Genomic DNA, 24839 nt, shown 5'->3' on the forward strand with positions numbered 1-24839 from the left:
GATTTTTTGGGGTCTTGGGTGGGATTTTTGGGGTCCCGGATTTTGTGGGGTTCGGGAGTTTTTTGGGGGGTCCCGAAGCTTTTTAAGGATCCCGGATATTTTGGGGGGTCCTGAGTTTTTTTTGGACGATCCCGGATTTTTTTTTTTTTTTTTTTTGGGATCCCGGCAGTTTTTTGGGGGTTCTGAATGAGATTTTTAGGGTCCCAGATTTTGTGGGGTCCGGGATTTTTTTTTGGGGGTCCGGCTTTTTTTTGGTATCCCGTTTTTTTGGGGGGGGGATGATCCCGGAATTTTTTTTGGGGGGGGGTGGTCCCGGGTGGGATTTTTTGGGGAATCCCGGGAGTTTTTTTGGGGGGATTTCGGGGTTTTTTTTTTTTTCCGGTTGGAATTTTTGGGGTTCCGCGGGTGGCTTTTGGGGTCCCCCTCCCCCCGTTTCCTGTCCCGGCGGGGCGGAAGCGGCCGCGGGTGACGCGGGTGACACGGGGACGGTGACGCGGGGTGGCCGCGGGGACAGCGGCGGCGGCACCGGGAGGTGACAGCGGCCGGGGACACCGGGGCACGGCGGGACAGCGGGTGGCGGCACCGCCACACCGGGAGGTGACACCGGGTGGTGACACCGACACGAGGTGCCCGCTGTGACACCGCGTGGTGACACCGGGAGGGTGACACGGGGGTGGCCGCGGTGGCACCGGGTGGTGACAGGGACGAGGTGGCACTTGCAGGTGACACCGGGGGAGGGTCGGGGAGACCCCCGGAGCCCTCGCTGTGCCCTCCGCCTCCTCCTCGCTGCCCTTCCTCCTTCCTCCTCCGCGCCCTCCGTCCCTCCGCCGAGCACTTCCTTCCTCCTCCTCTCTCCTTCCTCCTCCTCTGCACCTTCCCTCCCTCCTCCCGCACTTCCTCCCTCCCTCTCTCGAATCCTTTTTCCTCCTTCCTTCCTCCATCCCTCCCTCCTTCCCTCCCTCTCCCCACTCTTTTTCCTCCTTCCTTCCTCACTCCCACTCTCCCTCTTCCTCCTCCATCCCTCTCCCTCCTCACCTCTTTCCCTCCCTCCTTCATCCCTCCCTCTCTCCTTCCTCCTCCTCTGCTCCTTCCCTCTCTCCTCCTGCACTTCCTCCCTCCCTTCTCTGGAATCCTTCCCTTCCCTTCCCTTCCCTTCCCTTCCCTTCCCTTCCCTTCCCTTCCCTTCCCTTCCCTTCCCTTCCCTTCCCTTCCCTTCCCTTCCCTTCCCTTCCCTTCCCTTCCCTCTCTCCTTCTTCCTCCTCCCTCTTTCCCTCCCTCCTTCATCCCTTTCTCCCTCTTCCTCCTCTCCCCAGGCTCTCCCCACACCACGGTCACTCCTCTGGACACTCCGGCCACTGCAGAGCCACTGCCTGAGGTCCGGCACTGACCCACGGTCACTCCTCCGGCCGCTGTGGAGCCACCCTAGGGAGGGTCCAGCACTGCCCCACGGTCACTCCCACCCTCTGGCCATAGGGAGGGTCCGGCACTGCCCCGTGGTCACTCCGCCAGCCGCTCCCTGAGCTCCAGCACTGACCCACGGTCACTCCTCCGGCCGCTGTGGAGCCACCCTAGGGAGGGTCCAGCACTGCCCCGTGGTCACTCCTCCAGCCGCTCCCTGAGCTCCAGCACTGACCCACGGTCACTCCTCTGGCCACTCCAGCCGTTGTGGAACCATTGTCCACTCTCTGGCTGTAGGGAGGGTCCGGTACTGCCCCATGGTCACTGCAGGGCCACTGTCCACTCTCCGGCCGTAGGGAGGGTCCAGCATTGCCCCATGGTCATTGCACATCCACTGTCCACTCTCCGGCCGTAGGGAGGGTCCGGCACTGCCCCATGGTCACTGCAGGGCCACTGTCCACTCTCCGGCCGTAGGGAGGGTCCGGCACTGCCCCATGGTCACTGCAGGGCCACTGTCCACTCTCCGGCCATAGGGAGGGTCCGGCAGCGCCCATGGACCCCCCCAGGGCCCCCCCTGCCCCCCCCGTGGCGCTGCCGGCGCTGGACGCCATCGCCTTCTCGGGGGGAGGGGCCGAGAGCCCCGCACGGACACTGACCCCTGCGCTGACCCCTGCAGTGACCAGTGCAGTGACCCCTGAAGTGACCACTGCAGAGAGCCCCGCACGGACACTGACCCCCACAGTGACCCCTGAAGTGACCCCCGCAGTGACCCCTGCACTGAGCCCTGCAGTGACCCCTGAGCTGACCCCCACACGGACACTGCTGACCCCTGCACTGCCCCCTGCACTGACCCCTGCACTGACCCCCTCCTTGACCACTGCCCAGACCCCCACCTTGACCATGACCCCCACCCAAGCCACTGCACTGACCACTGCCTTGACCCCCACCCTGACCCCCACCCTGACCCCCACCCTGACCCCCACCCTGACCCCCGCGCTGACCCCCGCGCTGACCCCTGCTCCGGCCGCAGTCCCGGACGTGTTCTGGGCCAGCCTGCTCCGTGCCCAGCTCTGTGTCCAGGAGCTCCAGGGCGCCATCGAGGGACAGACGGACACTGGGGAACAACAGCACCAGGACCTGGCCCAGGACCACCTCCAGGACCATCCTCAGGACCACCACCAGGATGGGGCTGGGAGCATCTCCCAGGAGCTCCAAGGCCAAGAATCCAGGTTTGAGGAGATCTTCCAGGTATTCGTGGATGAGAACATCTCACCCAAAGCCGTGGTCACACATGACAACATCTCACCCAAACCCATGGATGACAACATCTCACCCAAACCAACGGTCACACACGAGGACATCTCACCCAAATCCATGACCATAGATGGGAACGTCTCCCAGGAGCTCCAAAGCCATGAATCCACGTTTGAGGAGATCTTCCAGGTGTGCATGGGTGAGGACATCCCATCAAAACCCACGGCTGTAGATGAGGACATCCCACCCAAATCCATGGCCGAGGATGAGGACATCCCATGCAAATCCATGTTGATGGATGAGAACATCTTCCAGATGTCCACAGATGGTTCCATCCCACCCAAATCCATGGCCATGGAGCTCTCCCAGGAGCTCCATGACCATGAATCCACGTGTGAGGAGATCTTCCAGGCGTGCACGGATGTGGACATCCCACCCAAATCCATGCCCATGGATGAGAACATTTCCCAGGTGTTTACAGATGGCTCCATCCCACCCAAATCCATGACTGTGGGTGGGAGCATCTCCCAGGAGCTCCAAGGCCATGGATCCACGTTTGAGGAGATCCTGCAGGTGTCCATGGATGAGGACATCCCACCCCAGGCCATTCCCGGGCACCAAAGCTTTGAGTTCTTCTTTGGGGGCATCATGTCCATGGGTGGTGACACCTCATCGTGGACCGTGACCATGGATGGGATCGCCTCACCCCAATTCATGACCACAGATGGGACCTTCTCTCCAGAGCACCTGGCTGTGGATTCAAGGATCTCACCTGAGCCTGTGACCATGGATGGTCCCACCTTGGCCAAGAACGTGACCATGGATGGTCCTGCCTCACCCAGGTCTGTGACCATGGATGGTCCCACCTCACCCAGGCCCGTGACCCCTGATGAAGCGATTTCTCCAGAGAACGTTCCCATGGATTCCAGGATCTCCCCCAAACCCATGGCCATGGATGGTCCCATCTCCTCCAGGCCCCAAGCCCCCAGACTCAGCCAGGAGGGAGAGGAACGTGACGATGATGGTGACAACCACCATGACCATGATGACCACCGTGACTGTGATAACCGCGATGGCCACAATGACCTTGATGACCACAAAGACCATGATAACCACCATGATCACCATGACCTAGATCACCATGATAACCACCATGACCTCAATGACCATGATGACCACCATGACCTGGATGATCACAATGACCACGATGACCACCATGACCTCAATGACCACAATGACTTCAGTGACCTCAATGACCATAATGACTGTGATGACCACCATGACCACAAGGACCATGATGATGACAATGACCTAGATGACAACCATGACCATGATGACCACAAAGACCACCATGACCACCATGACCACCGTGACCACCACCATGAGCTCAATGACCTTGATGACGACAAAGACCTCAATGACCACAAAGACCATGATGACCACCATGACCTTGATGACCACTATGACCACAATGTCCACCATGACCACGATGAGCACAAAGACCATGATGACCGCAATGACCGTGATGACCACCATGACCGTGATGACCACCATGAGCTCGATGACCACAATGACCGTGATGACCACCATGACCACCATGACCGTGATGACCACCATGACCACGGTGACTCCTCCCATGAAGATGAACACAAGGAGAACCTGGATGAGGAGGACCTAGATGAGGAGAAGAACATGAACGAGAAGAACCTGGATGAGGAGGATCTGGATGAGGACGTGGATGAGGACCTGGATGATGAGGAGAACCTGGATGAGGAGAACCTGGAGGATGACCTGGATGATGAGGAGGACCTGGACGAGGAGCCCCATTTCCACACCAACCCCCTGTTCCAGCGCCCGCTGCCCCCGGGGGTGCCCCCCTGGCGTCCCCACGGTGCCACCCTCGATGCCACCCTCGGGTGCCACCGCCCAGGAGCCGCCACCACCACCACCACCACGGGCTGGGGTGAGTGGGGCACCCCAAATTTGGGGGGGATTGGGTTAATTTGGGGAGGGGTCCCACCAATCCTGATGGAGACCCCCCCCCCTTGGTGTCTTCTCCATCCCCAGGACCACCCAGAACCCCGGAATTTGGGGACACCCCGGATCCGCCTCCAGAATTTGGGGACCCACCAGAATTTGGGGATCCCCTGGAATTTGGGGACCCCCTGGAATTTGGGGACCCCCCCTTGGTGTCTTCTCCTCCCCCAGGACCACCCAGAACTCCAGAATTTGGGGACCCCCCGGATCCGCCTCTGGAATTTGGGGACCCCCTGGATCCACCCCTGGAATTTGGGGACCCTCCCAAATGGGTGGACCCAAAATGGGGGGGGCCGGACCCCCCCACCCCCCTGGAGGAGCCCCCCAGTTCCTGGGACCCCCCAGATTTGCCCCAAAATGAGGGACCCCAAATCCCCCCAGATTTACCCCAAAAACCCCAAAGCCCCCCAGATTTACCTCACAAAGAGGGACCCCAAATCCCCCCAGAACCCCCAAATGTGCCCCTAAAAGAGGGACCCCAAAAACCCCAAATCCCCCCAGATTTACCCCAGAAAGGGAGACCCCAAAACCTCACAGATTTACCCCAAAAAGAGGGACCCCAAAACCTCCCAGATTTACCCCAAAAAGAGGGACCCCAAAACCCCCAAATCCCCCCAGATTTGCCCCAAATCCCTCCAGTTTTACCCCAAAAACAAGGACCCCAAAACCTTCCAGAATTACCCCAAAAAGAGGGACCCCAAAACCTCCCAGAACCCCCAAATGTGCCCCTAAAAGATGGACCCCAAAACCTCCCAAATTTATCCCAAAAAGGGAGACCCCAAAACCTCCCAGAACCCCTAAATTGGCCCCAAAAAGAGGGACCTCATAGCCCCCGAATCCCCCCAGATTTGCCCCAAATCCCCCCAGATTTACCCCCAAAAGGGAGACCCCAAAACTTCCCAGATTTACCCCAAAAAGAGAGACCCCAAAGCCCCCAAACGCCCCCAAATTTACCCCAAAAAGAGGGACCCCAAAACCTCACAGCACCCCCAGATTTATCCCAAAAAGGGAGACCCCAAAACCTCCCAGAACCCCTAAATTGGCCCCAAAAAGAGGGACCCCAGAGCCCCCAAATCGCCCCATTTTTACCCCAAAAAGAGGGACCCCAAATCCCCCCAGATTTACCCCAAAAATGGAGACCCCAAAGCCCCCAAATGCCCCCAAATTTGCCCCAAAAAGAGGACCCCAAAACCTCCCAGAACCCCCAGATTTACCCCAAAAATTGGGACCCCAAATCCCCCCAAATTTGTCCCCAAAAGAGGGACCCCAAATCCCCTCAGAACCCCCAAACTGCCCCCAAAAAGAGCGACCCCAAATCCCCCAGTTTTGCCCCAAAAAGAGGGACCCCAAAGACCCCAAATTCCCCCAGATTCACCCCATAAATGGGAACCCCAAATCCCCCAAAAATGGGGACCCCAAACCCCAAATTTCCCCCCAAAATGGGGGGTCCAGAGCCCCCTCCACCCCCTGACCGCCCTCAAACCCCCCCAAAGCCCCCGGGGCCCCCCCAGAATCCCCCAAAATCTCCCCAAATCCTTTCAGGACCCCCCCAAAATGCCCCAAAATCTCCCCAGATCCCCCCTGAGCCCCCCAAAATTCCCCCAAAATCTCCCGAGGTTGCCCCAGGACCCCCCAAAATCCTCTCAGGACCCCCCCAAAATGCCCCAAATCCACCCCAAACCCTCTCTGAGCCCCCCCAAATCCCCCCTTATTCCCCCCAAATACCCCCACGACCCCCCCAAATCTCCCCTAAGCCCCCCAGAAATGCCCCAAATCCACCCCAAATCCCCTCAGGACCCCCCCAGAATGCCCCAAATCCACCCCAAATCTCCCCTAAGCCCCCCAAAAATCCCCCAAAATCTCCCCAGATCCCCCCAAATCCACCTCAAACCCCCCCAGGACCCCCCAAAATCCCCTCAGGACCCCCCAAAATCCCCTCAGGACCCCCCCGGGCCCCCCCCAAGCCCCGGGATTTTTGGGGGGTCCCCCCCCGACCCTGAGGAGCCGCCCCCCAAAACCAGCCTGGAGCCCCCCAGGTGAGGAACCCCCCGAGACCCCAGACCCCATTAGGACCCTCCCCCCTTTTCCCCAAAATCCCCATTTCCCACCCCAAAATTCCCATCTTCCCCCATATTTTTCTTCTAAATTCCCATCTCCCCCCCCCCCAAAAATCCCAATTTTCCTTCCAAATTCCCATTTTCCCCCCCAAAATTCCCATTCTTCCACATCTTTCCCCCAAAAATTCCCAATTTTCCCCCTCAAAATTTCTGTTCCCCTCCCCCATTTTCTCCCCCCAAAATTGCCAATTTTTCCCCCTAAATCCCCATTTTTCTTCCCAAAATTCCAAATTTTTCCCCTCCAAATTCCCATTCTTCCCCAAAATTCCCATTTCCCCTCAATTTTCCCCTAATTTTCCCCCAAAATTCCCATTTTCCCCTCACACAAAATTCCCGATTTTCCCCCCTCAAATCTCCAGTTTTCTTCCCAAAATCCCAATTTTCCCCCATATTTTTCCACCAAAATCCCTATTTTCACCCCAAAATCCCCATTTTCCCCTCAAAAATCCCCATTTTCCCCTATTTTTACCCCAAAAATCTCATTTTTCCTCCATTTTCCCCTCAGGGAGGACCCCCAGGCCCTGGCCCGGCGCCTTTTCCGCCTGGACGGGGTCAGGAAGTCCCAGGTGGCCTCGTACCTGCGCAAGGAGTGAGAGATTGGGGGGAAAAACAGGGAATTTGGGAAAATTGGGGAAAAAATGGGGTTTGGGAAAAAAAAAGGGAATTTTGGGAGGAAAAATGAGGGGTTTGGGGAAAAAAAATTGGGGAAAACGGGGGAAAAAACGGGATTTTTGTGAGGGGAAAATGGGAATTTTGGGGGAAGAAATGGGGAGAAAAGAGGATTTTTGAGAGGGAAAAATGGGGGGGAAATGGGGAAAAATTGAATTTTTTGGGAGGGAAAAATGGGGTTTTTTGGGGGGGAAAATGGGGAATTTTAGGTGGGGGAGAAAAGGGGATTTGGAGGGGAAAATGGGATTTTTTTGGGAAGAAAAATGGGGAATTATGAGGGGAAAAAATGGGGATTTTTGGGAGGGAAAAATGGGATTTTTTTGGGGGCAAAATGGGAGAAAAAAGGGGAATTTTAGGGGAAAATAGGGGAATTTTAGGGAGGGGAAAATGGGATTTTTGAGGGGAAAATGGGGATTTTTGGGGGGAGAAAAGGGGAATTTTGGGGAAAAAATTAGGAGAAAAAGGGGAATTATGAAGCGCAAAATGGGGATTTGTGAGGAAAAATAGGATTTTTGGGAAGGAAAATGGGGATTTTGAGGGTAAAAGTTGGGAGGAAAATGGGAATTTTGGAGAAAAAAATGGGAAATTGGAGGAGAAAAATGGGGATTTTGAGGGAGAAAAAAGTGAATTTTGGGGAAAAAATGAGGATTTTTTGGTGGGAATTATGGATTTTTTTTTTGGGGGGAATAGAGGATTTTTGTGGGAATTGTGGATTTTGGGGTGGGAATTGAGGATTTTTGTCCCAAATTTTCCTTCCCAGCACGGAGTTCAGCGCTCGGGTGGCGCGGGAGTACCTGGAGCTCTTCCAGTTCCAGGGGCTGAGCCTGGAGCAGGCCCTGAGGTAAGAACTGGGGGGAAAATTGGGAATTTTGGAGAATTTGGGATTTTTAGAATAATTTGGGGATTATTTGGGGGGAATTCGGGGTTTCAGGGAGGGATTTGGAGGGATTTTTGGGGGAACTTTTGGGATTTTTTTGAAAGATTTGGGGCTATTTTTCGGATCATTTGAATTATTTGAGGATTTTAGGGGGGATTTTGGGGCAACTTTGGGTTGGATTTGGGACTGTTTGAGGCAATTTTGGGAGATATTTTGGGGCAATTTTGAGGCAAATCTAGAGGGTTTTTTGTGGGGAAATTGGAGGGAGTTTGGAGGGATTTGGGGGGATTTTTTTGAGGGGATTTTGGGGCAACTTTGGGAGGGATTTGGGGATTGTTTGGGGAAATTTGAGGGGATTTTTTGGGGGCAATTTCGTGGGGGAATTTGGAGATTTTTGTGGAGAAATTCGGGGGAGTTTGGAGGGATTTTGGGGGGGGATTTTTTGCGTCATTCCGGGGGAAAATTTGGGGGATTTTTGGGAGGGGTTTGGGGGGGGATTTTTGGGGATTTTTTTGGGGCGGTTTTGTGGTATCTCAGGGCGGTTTTGGGGTCACTTTTGGGGTTTTTGGGGGTGCCCCAGGCAGTTCCTGCGGGCCCTGGTGCTCTCGGGGGAGACTCAGGAGCGCGAGCGAGTCCTGGGGCACTTCTCGAGCCGCTTCCACCGCTGCAACCCCGGGCTGTTCCCTTCGGCTGGTGAGACCTGAAACTGACCCTAAATACCCCAAAACGGACCCTAAATATCCTAAAACTGATCCTAAATCCCTGCTGCAACCCCGGCACCTTTCCCTCAGTTGGTGAGACCCCAAAACTGACCCTAAATACCCCAAATCCACCCCAAATCCCTGCTGCAACCCGAGGGCTTTTCCTTCTGAGGGTGAGACCCCAAATCCACCCTAAACCCGACCCTAAATACCCCAAATCCACCCCAAATCCCTGCTGCAACCCCAGCGCCTTTCCTTCTGAGGGTGAGACCCCAAACACACCCAAAAACTGACCCTAAATATCCTAAAACTGACCCTAAATCCCTGCTGTAACCCTGGCACCTTTCCCTCGGCTGGTGAGACCCCAAATCCACCCTAAAACTGACCCTAAATACCCCAAAACTGACCCTAAATACCCCAAACCCACCCCAAATCCCTGCTGCAACCCCGGCATGTTTCCTTCTGAGGGTGAGACCCCCCAAACCCACCCTAAAACCCACCCTAAAAAACCCAAAACTGACCCTAAATCCCCGCTGCAACCCTGGCGCTTTTTTGTCGGCTGGTGAGACCCCAAATCCACCCTAAAACCGACACCAAATACCCTAAAAATTACCCCAAATCCTTGCTGCGACCCCAGCACCTTTCCTTCTGCTGGTGAGACCCCAAATCCACCCTAAATACCCTAAAACCAACCCTAAATACCTAAAACTGACCCTAAATACCCTAAACCCACCCCAAATCCCTGCTGCAACCCCGGGGCTTTTCCTTCTGCTGGTAAGACCCCAAATCCACCCCAAAACCGACCCTAAAAACCCCAAATCCAACCCTTTAGGGGATTTTGGGGTCCCTTCAGGGGTTTTGGGGTCCCTTTGGGGGGATTTGGGATCCCCTAAAACCCCAAATCCCCCCCAGACTCCGTTCACACCCTCACCTGCGCCCTGATGCTGCTCAACACCGACCTGCACGGCCAGGTGAGACACCCCCCAAAAAAAACCCCAAAAAACTCCCAAAAAAACACCCCAAAAAACCCCAAATAGCCCAGAATAACCCCAAATCCCCAAATGTCCCAGAAAAACCCCCAAAATAACCCTAAAAATTACCCCAAATCTGCTCAAAATACCCCAAAATCCAACGGAGCTCACATCCAGGTAAGGCAACCCCAAAAATGACCCTAAATACCCAAAAAAACCCCAAAAATCCCCAGAAAATCCCCTAAAATCCCCACGTGGAATTTGGGGAGGGGGATTGGGGTGGATTTGGGATTTTGGGGTGGATTTGGGGGCAGATTTGGGATTTCGGGGCAGATTTGGGTTGGGTTTGGGGTGAATCATCCCCGGGGTTCCTTTTGGGTTTTTCTCCTTTTTTGGGTTGATTTTGGGGCCAATTTGGGTTGCAGATTTGGGGCAGTTTTGGGGCAAATTCAGGGTTTTTTTTTAACATTTCTGAGGTGATTTTGGGGCATTTTGGAGCATTTAGGGGCGGTTTGGGGGCAGATTTTGGGGTTTTTTCCTGTTTTTGGGGTGACTTTGCCCCCACCCTGCAGCGTCTGGGCCGGGCCATGAGCAGCTCCGAGTTCGTGACCAACCTGAGCGGGATGATGGACGGGCAGGACTTCCCCCGGGAGCAGCTCAAGGTGCCAAAAAAACCCCCAAAAACTCCTAAAAATTCCTAAAAATATCCTTTAAAAATCCCCCCGAAAATACCCCAAAAAATCCGAAAAATTCCCTTAAAAATCCTAAAAAAATACCCAAAAAATCCTAAAAAGATCCCCCCAAAAAGCTGAAAAATATCTGAAAAAAAAATCCCAGAAAAGTCCTAAAGAAGAATCCTAAAAGATACCCAAAAAATAAAGATTGAAAATCCTAAAAAAATCCCCCGCCAAAATGAAAAAAAAAAAAAACTTTAAAAAATCCTTTAAAAAAATCCCCAAAAAAATCCTAAAAAAAAGCCCCACAAAAGCCCCAAAAATGGGGGGAAAAATCCTAAAAAAGTCCTAAGAAAATCCCCCCAAAATCTGAAAACAAATCCCAGAAAAACCCCCAAAATATCTTTAAAAAATCCCCCAAAATTTTTTTATATCCCAAAAAAATCCTTAAAAAATTAGAAAAAAAAAATCCCAAAAACCCCCTAGAAACCCTAAAAAAAACCCCTAAAAAATCCCAATTTTCCCCTCAGGCTCTGTACGGTTCCATCCGCAGCCGGAAACTGGAATGGGCAACGTGAGCGGGAATTTATGGGATTTTGGGGGGAATTTATGGGATTTTGGGGGATTTGGGTTGGGTTTTGTTGGATTTTTGTGGGATTTTGGTTGAATTTTATGGGATTTGGGTCGGATTTTATGGGATTTCGGTGCCACATTAATGGGATTTGGGTTGGACTTGGTGGGATTTTGGGTTGGACTTGGTGGGATTTTCTGCTACTTCGCCACCAATTTAATGGGATTTTTGTGGGATTTTTGTGGGATTTGGGTTGGATTTTGTGGGATTTTCTGCTATTTACCATCTATTTAATGGGGTTTTTGTGGGATTTGGGTCAGATTTTAAGGGATTTGGGTCAGATTTTAAGGGATTTTGATGCCGAATTTATGGGATTTTCTGGGATTTTGTGATATTTGTGTCAGGTTGTTTTGGGTCAGATTTTCTGGGATTTTCTGCAATTTCCCCACCAGTTTAACGGGATTTTTATTGGGATTTTCACAGGGACGACGAGGACGAGCCCGAGTCCCAAAAGGCCAAAAAAGCCCCAAAATTCCCAAATCCCGAAATTCCCCCGGAACTCCTGGGGGGCCCCGGCCCCGCCCGCAGGGGGGTCCTGGCCAGGAAGGTCCTGGCAGAGAGCGATGGCAAAAAGGGTCGGTTTGGGGGATTTTGGGGAATTTGGGGGATTTTAGGGGATTTTATGGGATTTTATGGGATTTCTGGGAGAATTTTGGGGGATTTTGGGGGGATTTTATGGGATGTTTTTGGTACGTTTATGGGATTTTTAGGGGGAAGGTCCTGGCAGAGAGGGACGGCAAAAAGGGTCGGTTTGGGGGATTTGAGGATTTTAGGGGATTTTTATGGGATTTTAGTGGAATTTGATGGGATTTGGGGTGGATTTGTGGGAATTTTGGGGGATTTGGGCTGGATTTATGAGATATTTTGGGATTTCAGAATTTTGGGGGTTTTTTTCCCCCCACAGGGCCCTGGGTCTGGCGGGGTTGTTTTGGGGTGGATTTAATGGGATTTTTGTGGTAATTTAATGGAGTTTGGGGTGGAATTTATTGGAATTTTGTGGGAATTTAATGGGATTTTATCAGGAATATTTTAGGATTTATTAATTTGGGGATTTTTTCCCCCACAACTCCCTGGGGCCGGCGGGGCTGGTTTGGGGTGGATTTGGGATTAATTTAATGGGGATTTTGTGGGAATTTAATGGGATTTTGTTTGGGATATTTTAGGGCTGGTTTGGGGTGGATTTGGGGGAATTTAATGGGATTTGGGCTGGATTTGGGGTGGATTTACAGGAATTTCATGGGATTTGTGGTGGATTTAATGGGGTTTTATTGGGAATATTTTAGGATTTAATAATCTTTGGGATTTTTCCCCCACAGCTCACTGGGGCTGGCGGGGCTGGTTTGGGGTAGGATTTCATGGGATTTTGTGGCAATTTCATGGGATTTGGGCTGGAATTTTAACGGGATTTCATCAGGAATATTTTAGTATTTACTGATTTTGGGATTTTTTTCCCCCCAGCCCCGTGGGGCCGGCGGGGCTGGTTTGGGGGTGGATTTGGGATTAATTTAACGGGATTTTGTGGGAATTTCATGGGACTTGGGGGAATTTAATGGGAATTTCATGGGACTTGGGGGAATTTAATGGGAAATTCATGGGATTTGTGGTGGATTTAATGGGGTTTTATTGGGAATATTTTAGGATTTAATAATCTTTGGGATTTTCCCCCACAGCTCACTGGGGCTGGCGGGGCTGGTTTGGGGTAGAATTTCATGGGATTTGGGATGGAATTTCGACGGGATTTCATCAGGAATATTTTAGTATTTACTGATTTTGGGATTTTTTTCCCCCCAGCCCCGTAGGGCCGGCGGGGCTGGTTTGGGGGTGGATTTGGGATTAATTTAACGGGATTTTGTGGGAATTTCATGGGACTTGGGGGAATTTAATGGGATTTGTGGTGGATTTAACGGGGTTTTATTGGGGATATTTTATGATTTACTAATTTTGGGGTTTTTTCCCCCAGCCCCGTGGGGCCGGCGGGGCTGGAAGCGTTTCAGGGCTGAGCTCCGGGGGCCCCTCCTGGCGCTGCAGAGGGACCCCCCCGAGGGCCCCGAGGAGGTTTTGGGGCTGCCCCACGCCCTGGCCCAGCCGCACCCCAAATACACCAAGCGCCCCAACGTGTTCCTGCTGCGCACCGGGGACCGGCGCGAGTTCCTCTGCCAGGCACAGTAAGGGACCAAAAATACCCTAAAAACCCCCCAAAAAAAGGAGGGAATCCTAAAAAAAAAAAAATAAAAAAAAATTCTAAAGCTGGGAAAAAATTCTAAAGCTGGGGAAAAAATCCTGTAAGGATAAGTGGCTCGGAAAGGGTTAAAAAAGGCAAAATTGTGAAAAAATGCAAAAAATCTTAAAAAAATTGCAAAATACTAAAAAAATTCAAAATCCTAAAAAAATGCATAATCCTAAAAAAATGCCGGGTCTGGGAAAAAATCCCAAATCCTAAAAAACACCAAATATGGGAAAAAATTCCAAATATGGAAAACAACCCCAAATATAGAAAAACCCCCAAATATGGGAAAAATCCCAAATATGGAAAAAAAATCTCCAAATATGGGGAAAAATTCCAAATATGGAAAAAATCTCCAAATATGGGAAAAAATTCCAAATATGGAAAAAAAGCCTAGTATGGAAAACAACCCCAAATATGGAAAAATGCCAAATGTGGAAAACAACCCCAAATATGGAAAAAAAAAAAAAAATATCCCAAGTATGGAATAAAAACCAAATATGGAAAAAACCCCAAATAAAAAAAATATCCCAAATATGGAAAAAAATCTCAAATCCTGAAAAGAGTCCTAAATCTAAAATCCTAAAAACATAATTTGGGATATTATTGGGGTATTTTAGGGAGTAATTTTTGGAATATTTTTGGGGTATTTTAGGGGGTATTTGGGGGGAATTTTTGGAGAGGAAATTTGGGGGTAATTAAGGGGTATTTTTGGGGTAATTTTGTGGTATTTTGGGGGGAATTTTCAGGGGGATTTTTGAGGTATTTGGGGGGTATTTTTAGGCTACCTTAGGAGGAATTTTTGGGGGAATTTATTTTGTATTTTGAGGGATATTTTTGGGGTATTTTGGGGTTATTTTAGGGGCCATTTTACAGATATTTTTGGGATATTTGTGGGGTAAATTTGGGCTATTTTTGGGGGTAATTTGGGGGTGCTTGGGCTTCTTTGCAATACTTGCGGTTTTTGCGGCGCGCGGGACGCTTGGCGGGTGTGACGTCGTCGTGACGCCGCTGATGACGTCACCGTGACGTCACAGGAGCCCCCGTGAGCTGTCCCAGTGGGTGTTTGGCATCAACGTGGCCGCCGCCCTCTGCTCGTCGCCGCCGTTCCCCGCGGCTGTGGGGTCCCGGCGCCGCTTCGTGAGACCCATCCTGCCCTCGGCGCCCAGCCGCTGCCCCCCGGTGAGGAACACCCCAAAAACCCCCCAAAACACCCCAAAATCACCCCAAAAATCCCACAGAAATATCCCATCCTGCCCTCGGCGCCCAGCTGCTGCCCCCCGGTGAGGAACACCCCAAAAACCCCCCAAAAACCCCCCAAAACACCCCAAAAATCCCACAGAAATATCCCACCCTGCCCTCGGCGCCCAGCCGCTGCCCCCCGGTGAGAAACACCCCAAAAACACCCCAAAAACCCCCCAAAAACACCCCAAAACCCCCCCCAAAAACACCCCAAAAATCCCACAGAAATATCCAAAAACCCCAAAAGCCCCATTAAAATATCCCATATCCCACAGAAACCCCAAATCCCATCAAAACCCCAAATACCTCAAATGCCCCCAAAACTCTCAAATTTGGTCTATGCCACCCCAATGTCCCCAGTGTCCCTTTTGTCATCCCCATGTCCCCAGTGTCCCCAATGTCCCTGTGCCACCCCAATGTCCCCAGTGATGTCCCCAGTGTCCCCAGGAGCAGCAGCAGGGCCAGCTCCATGTCCCCAGTGATGTTCCCATTGGTGTCCCCAATGTCCCCAGGAGCAGCAGCAGTGCCAGCTGCGCCGCTGGTTGGGGGGACAGTGACCCCAATGTCCCCAATGTCCCCAATGGTGTCCCCAATGTCCCCAGGAGCAGCAGCAGTGCCAGCTGCGCCGCTGGTTGGGGACAGTGACGTGCCAGCTCCTGGAGCACCAGCGGCTCCTGCCCGAGGGACGGGGACGGGAGCAGGAGGAGCACCGGGCACACGGGGACTTCCTGCGGCATGAGGTGACAATGGGGACATTGGGGACATCGGGGACATTGGGGGGGATGGGGACATTGGGGGCAATGGGGACACTGGGGACAATGGGGACACCGGGCACACGGGGACTTCCTGCAGCATGAGGTGACAATGGGGACAATGGGGACATTGGGGGCAATGGGGACACTGGGGACAATGGGGACATTGGGGACAATGGGACAATGGGGACACCGGGCACACGGGGACTTCCTGCGGCACGAGGTGACAGTGGGGACATCGGGGACATGGGGAGCAATGGGGACATTGGGACACTGGGGGCAATGGGACAATGGGGACATTGGGGGCAATGGGGACATTGGGGACACCGGGCACACGGGGACTTCCTACGCCAGCAGGGGACATTGGGGTGGCACAGGGACATTAAGGACATTGGGGACATTGAGGAGAATGGGGGCAATGGGGACATTGGGGACAATGGGGACACTGAACACACAGGGACTTCCTGTGCCAGGAGGTGACAATGGGGACATTGGGGCAATGGGGACACTGGGGTGGCACAGGGACACTGGGGACACTGAGAGGGCAATGAGGACAACGGGGACATTGTGGATACTGGGACAATGGGGACAAAGGGGACAGTGGGGACCCTGGATTGAGGACAGTGGGGACAGTGGGGGGACACTGGGGTGGCAAAGGGACATCGGGGACATTGAGGGGGCAATGAGGACAATGGTGACATTCGGGGATTGGGGACAAGGGGAACGCTGGGGGCAATGGGGACATTGGGGACATCAGGGAGACCCTGAGGGATTGGGGACATCATTGGGGTGGCACAGGGACATCGGGGACACTGAATCGAGGACAGTGGGAACAGTGGGGACACCAGGGAGTGACACAGCGACCAGGAGGAGGGAGGGGGTGACCCGGTGCCACTGGGAGGTGCCACCCCGGTGCCACTGGGGTGACATCGGTGCCACCCCGGTTGGTGACGCGCGTGTCCCCGCAGCGCCAGCGCTGCCTGACCTACGTGCAGGCGCTGGGGGCGTGGCTGCGCGGGGACAGCGGGGACGGCGCCACCCTCGGGGACAGCGGCGGGGACCTCGGGGACGCCCTTGGGGACAGCCCCGAGTGTCCCCCCGTCCCCGCGCCGCTCACCAAGTGCCACTCGAGCCCCTCGCTGGTGACAGAGCCGCCCCCGGGCCGCGTGCGGCGCCACATCTCGGAGCGCAGGGCCACGCGCGTCATCGTCCCCAAGCGCCACCGGGACAGGCTGTGACAGACCCGGATTGTCCCCTGGAGTGTCCCCGAGTGCCACCGGCACCAACTGCGACACCCCCGTGGGGACCCTGCCACAAAGTGCCACCCCCTGACACAGGGGACATCCCCAAGTGCCACCTCTGTGACAGGGACGGTCCCCAAAGTGCCACTCCTGTGCTGTGACAGGGACACTCCCAAGTGCCACCCCAGGTGCCACCCCAGGGACAAGGGACAGTCCCCAATGTCCCCTCCATGGGACAATTTAAGTGCCACCCCCTGTGACAGGGACACTCCGAATGTCCCCTCCCTGTGACAGGGACAGCCCCAAGTGCCACCCCTGTGAAGGGACAGTCCCCAATGTCCCCTGTGTGGGACAAGGGACACTTTTTAAGTGCCACCCCCTGTGACGGGGACACTCCCAATGTCCCCAGTGTCCCCTCTTCCCCCCGGTACGAGGCTTTTTTGGGGGGGTCCCGCTCTGAGCTCCCCCGGGATTGGGAACAACTCAGGGAAATCCCCAAAATCCCAAAAATCCCCAATTTCCCATTCCCAGAATTCCCAAAAATCCCAAGCCCAATTTCCCGTTCCCAAAAATCCCCAAATTCCCCGTTCCCAAAAAACCCCAATCCCAAAAAACCCCAACCCCAAAAATCCCATTCCCAGAGGAATTTGGGGATAAATCTGGGATTTCTGGGGGGAATTTGGGATCCCCTCGCTGCGGTTGTGCAATAAAGGTTCAGAATTCCGGAATTTTGGAGAATTTTGGGAATTTTAGGGGTGGAGGAGGGAGGAATTTTGGGAAGAGAGAAAATCCCTGAGGGTGACGACCCCAAAATCCCAAAAAACCACCACAAAATTCCCTTTTTTTGCCAGCCCCAAGTCCTGGGAAATCTGAGCCCAATCCCAAAAATTCCAACCCCAATCCTGGGAATTCCAACGCCAATCCCAAAAATTCTGACCCCAATTCCGGGAATTCCAGCCCCAAATTTGGGAATTCTGACCCCAAATCCCAAAAATTCCCAAAATCTTGGGAATTCCATTTTCTTTCCCATTTTACTCCCAGGATTTCTGGGCCAATTCCCATTTATTTCTCCCATTTCATTCCCATTGCTTTTACAACAATTTCCAAATTTACTCCCAATATTTCCAGGACAATTTTTAGGATTTTTTTCCCAGTTTATTTCCAGTGCTTCTGGGACAACCCCCCAGAGTTTTTTTTTGTTTTTTCCCCCAGTTTATTGCTGGCATTTCCCCATCCATTCCCAAAGTTTTCCTGGGGATTTTCCAGGAATTTTTTTCCGCCATTTTGTGGCCGTTTTCCCGCCATTTTCCTTCTTCCTTTCCGCCATTTTGTGGCCGTTTCCCCGCCATTTTCTGATCGTTTTTCCGCCATTTTGTGGTCATTTCCCCTTTGTTTTCCCACCGTTTTTCCAGATGTTTCCCTGCTGTTTTCCCACCATTTTCCAGATGTTTTCCAGCTGTTTTCCGGCCGTTCCCTCAGGCGTACTCCAGGTGCTGGGCGGCCCCGCGGGGCTCGGGGCCCTTGGCCGGGCTCAGGTAATCCCTCAGCTCCAGCTCCATCTTCTTGGCCTTCAGCGCCGCCGAGTGCAGCTTCTCCAGGAACTCCGGCATCCCTGGAGACCCCAGAGGGTGGGAAACCCTTCTCCCAAATTTTCCCCCTTTTCCCCCAATTTTCTCCTTGTTTTCCCCAATTTTTTCTCCATTTTTCCCCATTTTTCTCCCAATTTTTTACCATTTTTTCGCCATTTCCCCCCCAATTTTTCCTCAATTTCTCCCACTTTTTCCTCTAACTTTTTTCCTCTTTTTCACCATTTTTCCCCCCAATTTTCCCCCCTTTTCTCCCCCAGTTTTTCCTTCTCTTCCTCCCCTCTTTTCCTCAAGATTTCCCTGGAATTTTGGGGGTTTTTTTGGGAATTCTCACCGCTGGACACCATCCAGCTGAGGCAGTAGCGCGGGAACACGGTCTGGGGGTTGTCGCTGTACGTCAGCAGGTAATCGAAGCCGTTCTGGAAAACACCAAAATCACCCAAAATTCCCCAAAATCCCAACAATCCCTGGCGGGAATCGGCCCAGAAACCACCCCCAGATCCCAAATTCTCCAAATTATTTGGGGGCTTCCCCAATTTTTGGCCATTTTCCACCCCCTTTTCCGAATCCCACTCCCAAACCTGATCCCAACCCCCCCCAAAATCCTGGGATTTCCTCAGATTTCCCAGTTTTTCTGTGGTTTTTCCCAGTATTTCCCAGGATATTCCCAAGTTATTCCTGGTATTTTCCCAGGATTTTCCCCAGTTTTTCCAGGATGTTTTCCCAGAATTTTCACAGATTTTCCCCAGTTTTTCCAAGATTTCCCAGAATTTTCCTGGGATTTCCCCCCAATTTTCCTGGGATTTTTCTGTGATTTTTCCAAGATTTTCCCCAGATTTTTTTCCAAATTTTCTGAGATTTTCCTGGATTTCCCCCCAATTTTCTCACTATTTCCCCCCAGTTTTCCCAGGATTTTCCCCCAGTTTTTCCTGTGATTTTTCCCACTATTTCCCCCCAGTTTTTCCCATGATTTTCCCCAATTTCCCCCTGGATTTTTCCCAGTTTTTCCAGGATTTTGGGCATTCCCACCTCGTCGAAGCCGCGGTGGGGCCGGATCACCATGTGGGATTCGTAGCTCCGAACCCGGACGTGCTCGGGGTCCTCGGGAATCCCGGGATGCTCCACAGCCCTGTGGGGAATATTTGGGAATTTTTCAGGAATTTGGGACCACCCCAAAAAGAATCTGGAGGTGGGGGAGAGGGAAAATCCAAAAAATTCCTGGGAAAACGATGAGAGTTGGGATTTTGGGGTGGGAATTCCATGGGGGATTTTTTGGGAATTCTATGGGGGATTTCCAGGAATTCAATGGGGTTTATTTTGGGAATTCCATGGGGTTTTTTTTTTGGGAATTCTGTGGGGTTTCTTGGGATTTCCAGGAGGGATTTTTTGGAAATTCCATGGGGGGATTTTTAGGAATTCCATGAGGTTTTTTCTGGGATTTCCCCGTGGGTTTTTTGGGGAATTTTGTGGGGTTTTTTTTGGGGAATTGCAGGGGACTTTTTGGGGGAATTCTGTGGGGTTTTTTTGGGAATTCCACGGGTTTATTTGGGAATTCTGTGGGGTTTTTTTGCGGGATGCCCCACCTGGAGACGAGCACCATGAGGTTGCGGTCGCTGTCGACGCTGTAGCGCCGGACGTAAACGTAATCCCGGGAGTACATCGGGTACTGCAACGGGGTCAGTGGGGTCAGGATCCCAAAGTGGACCCCAGACCCCGTCCCAGATCCCAAGGAATGGAATCAGCCACTAGCCCAGGTCTAGATCCCAAATCCCAGATCCCAAAGGGATTCCAAGGAATGGAGTCAGTCCCAAATCCCAAGTGGCTCACTGGGAGCTGTGTGACCCAGTGGATGACCTTGGATCCCAGATCCCAATCCCAAACCCCAAATCTCAAATCCCAAATTCCCTTTGCTCACCAGGAGCTGGGTGACCCCATGGATCACCTCAGACCCCATGGCTGGATCCCAGTCCCAGATCCCAAATGCCCAATCCCAAATCTCTCACCAGGAACTGCATGACCCAATGGATCCCCTCTGAGCCCGTGGCTGGGGCCCAATCCCAAATCCTAAACCCCAAATCCCTCAATGCTCACTGGGAACTGTGTGACCCAGTGGATCCCCTCAGATCCAAACCCCCAAATTCCAGATCCCAAACTCCAACCCCGTTTCTCACCAGGAACTGTGGGGATTTGGGATCACATCAGATCCCAAACCCCAATCTCAAATGCCAAAGGATCCCAAATCCCCTGTTTCTCACCGGGAACTGTGTGACCCAGTGGATCCCCTCAGATCCAAATCCCAAACCCAAACCCCAAATCCCAGATCACAGAGGATCCCAAATCTCTCACCGGGAACTGTGTGACCCAGTGGATCCCAAATCCCAAATTCCAGACCCCAGATCCCAAATCTCTCACTAGGAACTGTGTGACCAGTGGATCCCCTCAGATCCCAGTCCCAAACCCAAACCCAAACCCCAAATTCCCAATCCCAGATCCCAAAGGATCCCAATCCCAGACCCCAAACCCCGATCCCAAATCTCTCACCGGGAACTGTGTGACCCAGTGGATTCCCTCAGATCCCAGTCCCACATCCCAAACCCCAAATCCCCAATCCCAAATCTCTCACCGGGAACTGTGTGACCCAGTGGATCCCAAATCCCAAATTCCAGACCCCAGATCCCAAATCTCTCACTGGGAACTGTGTGACCCAGTGGATCACCTCCGATCCCAGTCCCAAATCCCAATCCCAGATCCCAAATTCCCAATCCCAGATCCCAAAAGATCCCAAATCCCAAATCTCTCACCGGGAACTGCGTGACCCAGTGGATCCCCTCAGATCCCAGTCCCAAATCCCAAACCCCAAATCCCCAATCTCTCACCGGGAACTGCGTGACCCAGTGGATCCCAAATCCCAAATTCCAGACCCCAAACCCCAATCCCAAATCTCTCACCGGGAACTGCGTGACCCAGTGGATCCCAAATCCCAAATTCCAGACCCCAAACCCCAATCCCAAATCTCTCACCGGGAACTGTGTGACCCAGTGGATCACCTCAGATCCCAAATCCCAATCCCAGATCCCAAATTCCCAGTCCCAAATCTCTCACCGGGAACTGCGTGACCCAGTGGATCACCTCCGATCCCGTGGCCGGGTCCCGCTCCACCACGTCGAGCTTCAGCACCAGCGAATCCCACTGCTTGCGGTACTCGGTGTCCAGCTGGGAAATATCCCAAAAAAACCAGGAATTCCAGGGAAATCCCGGAAAAATGGGGACAGGGAAATCCCAGACATAAACCCGGGACAATGGGGAAATCCCGGAATTCTAGGGAAAAATGGGAGCAGGGAAATCCCAGAAATAAACCGGGGACAATGGGGAAACCCTGGGAAATTGGGATTGGGGAAAAACCCGGGAATAAATCCCAGAGTTCCAGGAAAAACAAGAATCAGGAATGCCAAGAGAACCTGGAATTCCAGGGAAAAATGGGATCTGGAAACTCCTAGAATTCCAGGAAAAATGGGATGGGGAAAACCTGGAATTATGAGGAAGAATCAAGAGGGAGAAACCCCAGAGTTCCAGGGAAAATCAGGAGCAGGAAAAATCCTGGAATTCCAGAGAAAATTGGGATGGGTTGGGAAAACTGGGAAACCCCCAGAATTCCAGGAAAAAACAGGGAAAAAATCCCTCCCCTCCCCTGATCCCAAAGAACCTTCAGGGGAGGATCCGGAATTCCCAAAGATTCCCAGCCCTGGAGTCAAATCCTGGCAAGAATTCCAAGAATTTCCAAGGAATTTTGGGGAATTTTTGGGAATTCTGCTCACCTGGACGTTGAAGAATTGCCTGGGAGTGACGTCGGTGTAGGAGCCAAAAACTGCAGGAAAATCCCAAAAATCAGCAAATCCCAAAACCCCAAAAATCCACAAATCCTGGGAATTGAGGGACCACGGGAATCCCAAAATCCCAGGAATCCCAAAATTTGGGAATTTCAGGAATTTTGGGGAAGTTGGGAATTGGGTGAGTTGGGAATTGGGGAATTCAGGGATTGGGGAATTTGGGATCTTGGGAATTTGAGAATGGAGGAATTTGTGAATTTGGGATTTTGGGAATTGAGGATTTAGGGGATTCAGGGATTTGGGATTTTGGGAATTTAAGGGATTTAGGAAATTTGGGAATTTCAGGGATTTTAGGGAATCTGACAGTTTGGGATTTTGGGAATTGAGGATTTAGGGGATCCAGGGTTTTGGGATTTTGGGAATTTCAGGAATTCAGGGATTTGGGATTTTTAAATTTTGGGAATCTGAGAATTTTGGGAACTCAGGGTTTTGGGAATTTGGGGATTCGGGAATCTGGGATCTGGGGGAATTTGGGGTTTCAAGATTTTGGGAATCCGGGAATTTTGGGGGTCCAGGATTTTGGGAATTCGGGAATCTGGGATTTTGGGGAATCTGGGATTTCGGGAATTGGGGATTTTGGGAATTCCCCACCTCGGTACTGGAACAGGGCCGAGCCGGGGATGGGGCGGCGCCAGAGGCGGAACCGCTCCCGCTGCATCACCGGCTCCCAGCCCCGCTCCTGCTCCGGGAACGCCGCGGGATCCTCGAGCTGCTGCAGCGCCTGCGCCGACCTGCGGGGGATTCCCGGTTTTGATGGGACACCGGGAGCCAAATCCCTGATTTTTATCCCCAGTGTCCCCTCTGTCCCATTCCCGGTATCCCATTATCCCCCCGTTCCTGTTATTCCCGGCACTCCCCCATCCCCGTTATTCCGTCACCCCAATATTCCCGTTTTTCCCAGTGTTCGTCCCGTTTCTGTTATCCCCCCATTCCCGCTATAATCCCGGTGTTATTGCCGCCGTTATTCCCGGTGTTATTCTCGTTATTCCCGGTACTATTTCCGGTATTTTTTTCGGTATTCTCCCACCATTCCCGCCGTGATTCCCGGTATTCCCGCCATTATCCCGGTGTTATTGCCGCCGTTATTCCTGTATTAGCCCAGTCACTCCCGGTGTTGTTCCCAGTGTTATTCCCGGTTTTATCCCCATTATCCCCAGTATTATTCCCGCCGTTATTCCTGATGTTATTCCCGTAATTCCCGGTATTATTCCCATTGTAATCCCCATTATCCCCGCCGTTATTCCCGGTGTTATCCCCGCCATTATTCCCACTGTTATTCCCGGTGTTATCCCCGTAATTCCCGCCGTGATTCCCGGTGTGTCCCGCTCACCGCCTCAGCTCCTCCTCCTCGATGCGCTGCCCGTCCCACACGAAGGCCCCGGCACCGATCGCGGCCATCAGGGCGCCCCGCGGCGCTCCCAGCCCGCACCGGCTCCGGGAACCTCCCCAGCGGCCGCGTCCGGAGCCGCCGCTCCCGGTTCCTCTCCCGGTGCCGCGGGCCGCGTCTCCGGGCCCGCCGCGCTGCCGGGCCCGGCGCGCCGTCCCGCAGGCGCAGTGGCGGGCGAGCAGCGCCAGCAGCAGCGGCAGCGGCGCGGGGCCGGGGGCGGCTCCGGGGGAGGCCCCGCCGGTGCCTCCGGTGGCGCCGCGGGCGGCGAGCGCGGCCAGCGGCCGCCACATGCCGGCCCCGCCGCGCCGCGCGTCGCGCTCCAGCGCGTCATCGCCGCGCGCCGCGCCGCTATTGGCCGGCGCCGCACCGCCCCGCGAGCTGATTGGTTGGAGGGGATGAAGCCGCGCCCAGCAGCGCGTGATACCGGAAGGGGGCGTGAGGGCCAGAGGGAATCGGGGGCGAAGCGGTGGGCGGGGCTTGTGCGTGACCACGCCCCCTGATCTGCTATGGCGCCGGGGGTGTTTTAGGGGATATTTGGGCGTTTTGGGGGGTTTGGAGGCGTTCTTTGAGCTTGTTATGGGGCGCTGTGAGCTCTGGGCCGTCCCTGCGATCCCATTGGTCCGAGCAGTGCCGCGCCCGCGCGGTGATTGGCTGGAGGCTATGAGGCCACGCCCGCCCCGCGGGTGATACCGGAAGTGGGAGCGGCAAGGGCGAAAAGAAAGGGGCGGGGCTTGAACGGGCGGAGCAAAAGTGGGCGGAGCTTGGCTGTGGCCACGCCCCCTGCGGAGGGTCGGGTTATGGGGGATTATCGGCGGTTCTGGGGTCGGGGGATTCAGGGGATTTTTGGGGGAATTATTGGGGGTTTTGGGGTCATATTTGGGGCTTTGGGGTCGGGGATCTATAGGGGATTATGGAGGGTTATGGGGGATTATTGTGGATTACAGAATCTGGGGGTTTATAGGGGATTATTTGAATTATGGGGGATTATTGTGAGTTATAGGTTTGGGGGCTTTTAGGGGATTATTGGGGGTTATGGGGTCGGACAATACTTGGGATTATTGGTGTTATTGACAGTTTTGGCACAGGAGATTATAGGGTCCACGGTTTATGGCTGCTTTTTGGGATCCAGCCCTGTTCTATAGGATCCAGCCCAATTTTATAGGATCCAGCCCATTATTTTTAGGATCCATC

General features: G+C 53.2%; 3 protein-coding genes across 3 annotated transcripts; 2 read left to right on the top strand and 1 right to left on the bottom strand.

Moving 5' to 3' along the window:
- The first annotated feature begins 1950 nt into the window (after positions 1–1950).
- LOC134428422 (uncharacterized) lies at positions 1951–6212 on the top strand. Its single transcript, XM_063175139.1, has 2 exons — positions 1951–4615; positions 4720–6212. Exons 1-2 carry the CDS (start codon positions 1951–1953, stop codon positions 6069–6071), a joined length of 4017 nt encoding a protein of 1338 aa, XP_063031209.1. The 3' UTR covers positions 6072–6212.
- A 379-nt stretch (positions 6213–6591) lies between these two features.
- On the top strand, positions 6592–15352 carry LOC134428423 (PH and SEC7 domain-containing protein 4-like; the record flags this gene model as incomplete). Its single annotated transcript, XM_063175141.1, has 11 exons — positions 6592–6725; positions 7312–7395; positions 8236–8316; positions 8933–9045; positions 9966–10024; positions 10597–10686; positions 11229–11272; positions 11753–11904; positions 13290–13494; positions 14591–14735; positions 15308–15352. Coding segments are annotated over 11 exons (1152 nt in total), but the record flags the coding sequence as incomplete, so codon positions are not given.
- Positions 15353–17921: 2569 nt separating this feature from the next.
- STARD7 (StAR related lipid transfer domain containing 7) lies at positions 17922–23743 on the bottom strand. The gene is made up of 8 exons (XM_063175227.1): positions 23592–23743; positions 22853–22992; positions 22190–22239; positions 21477–21587; positions 19958–20040; positions 19404–19503; positions 18709–18793; positions 17922–18400 (listed from the first exon to the last, which is right to left on the bottom strand). The coding sequence occupies exons 1-8, from the start codon at positions 23657–23659 to the stop codon at positions 18264–18266; spliced, it is 774 nt and encodes a 257-aa protein (XP_063031297.1). The 5' UTR covers positions 23660–23743; the 3' UTR covers positions 17922–18263.
- Positions 23744–24839: the final 1096 nt, after the last annotated feature.

Source organism: Melospiza melodia, chromosome 23, assembly GCF_035770615.1.
Source record: "Melospiza melodia melodia isolate bMelMel2 chromosome 23, bMelMel2.pri, whole genome shotgun sequence".
In the NCBI taxonomy this organism is placed as follows: Eukaryota; Metazoa; Chordata; class Aves; order Passeriformes; family Passerellidae; genus Melospiza; species Melospiza melodia.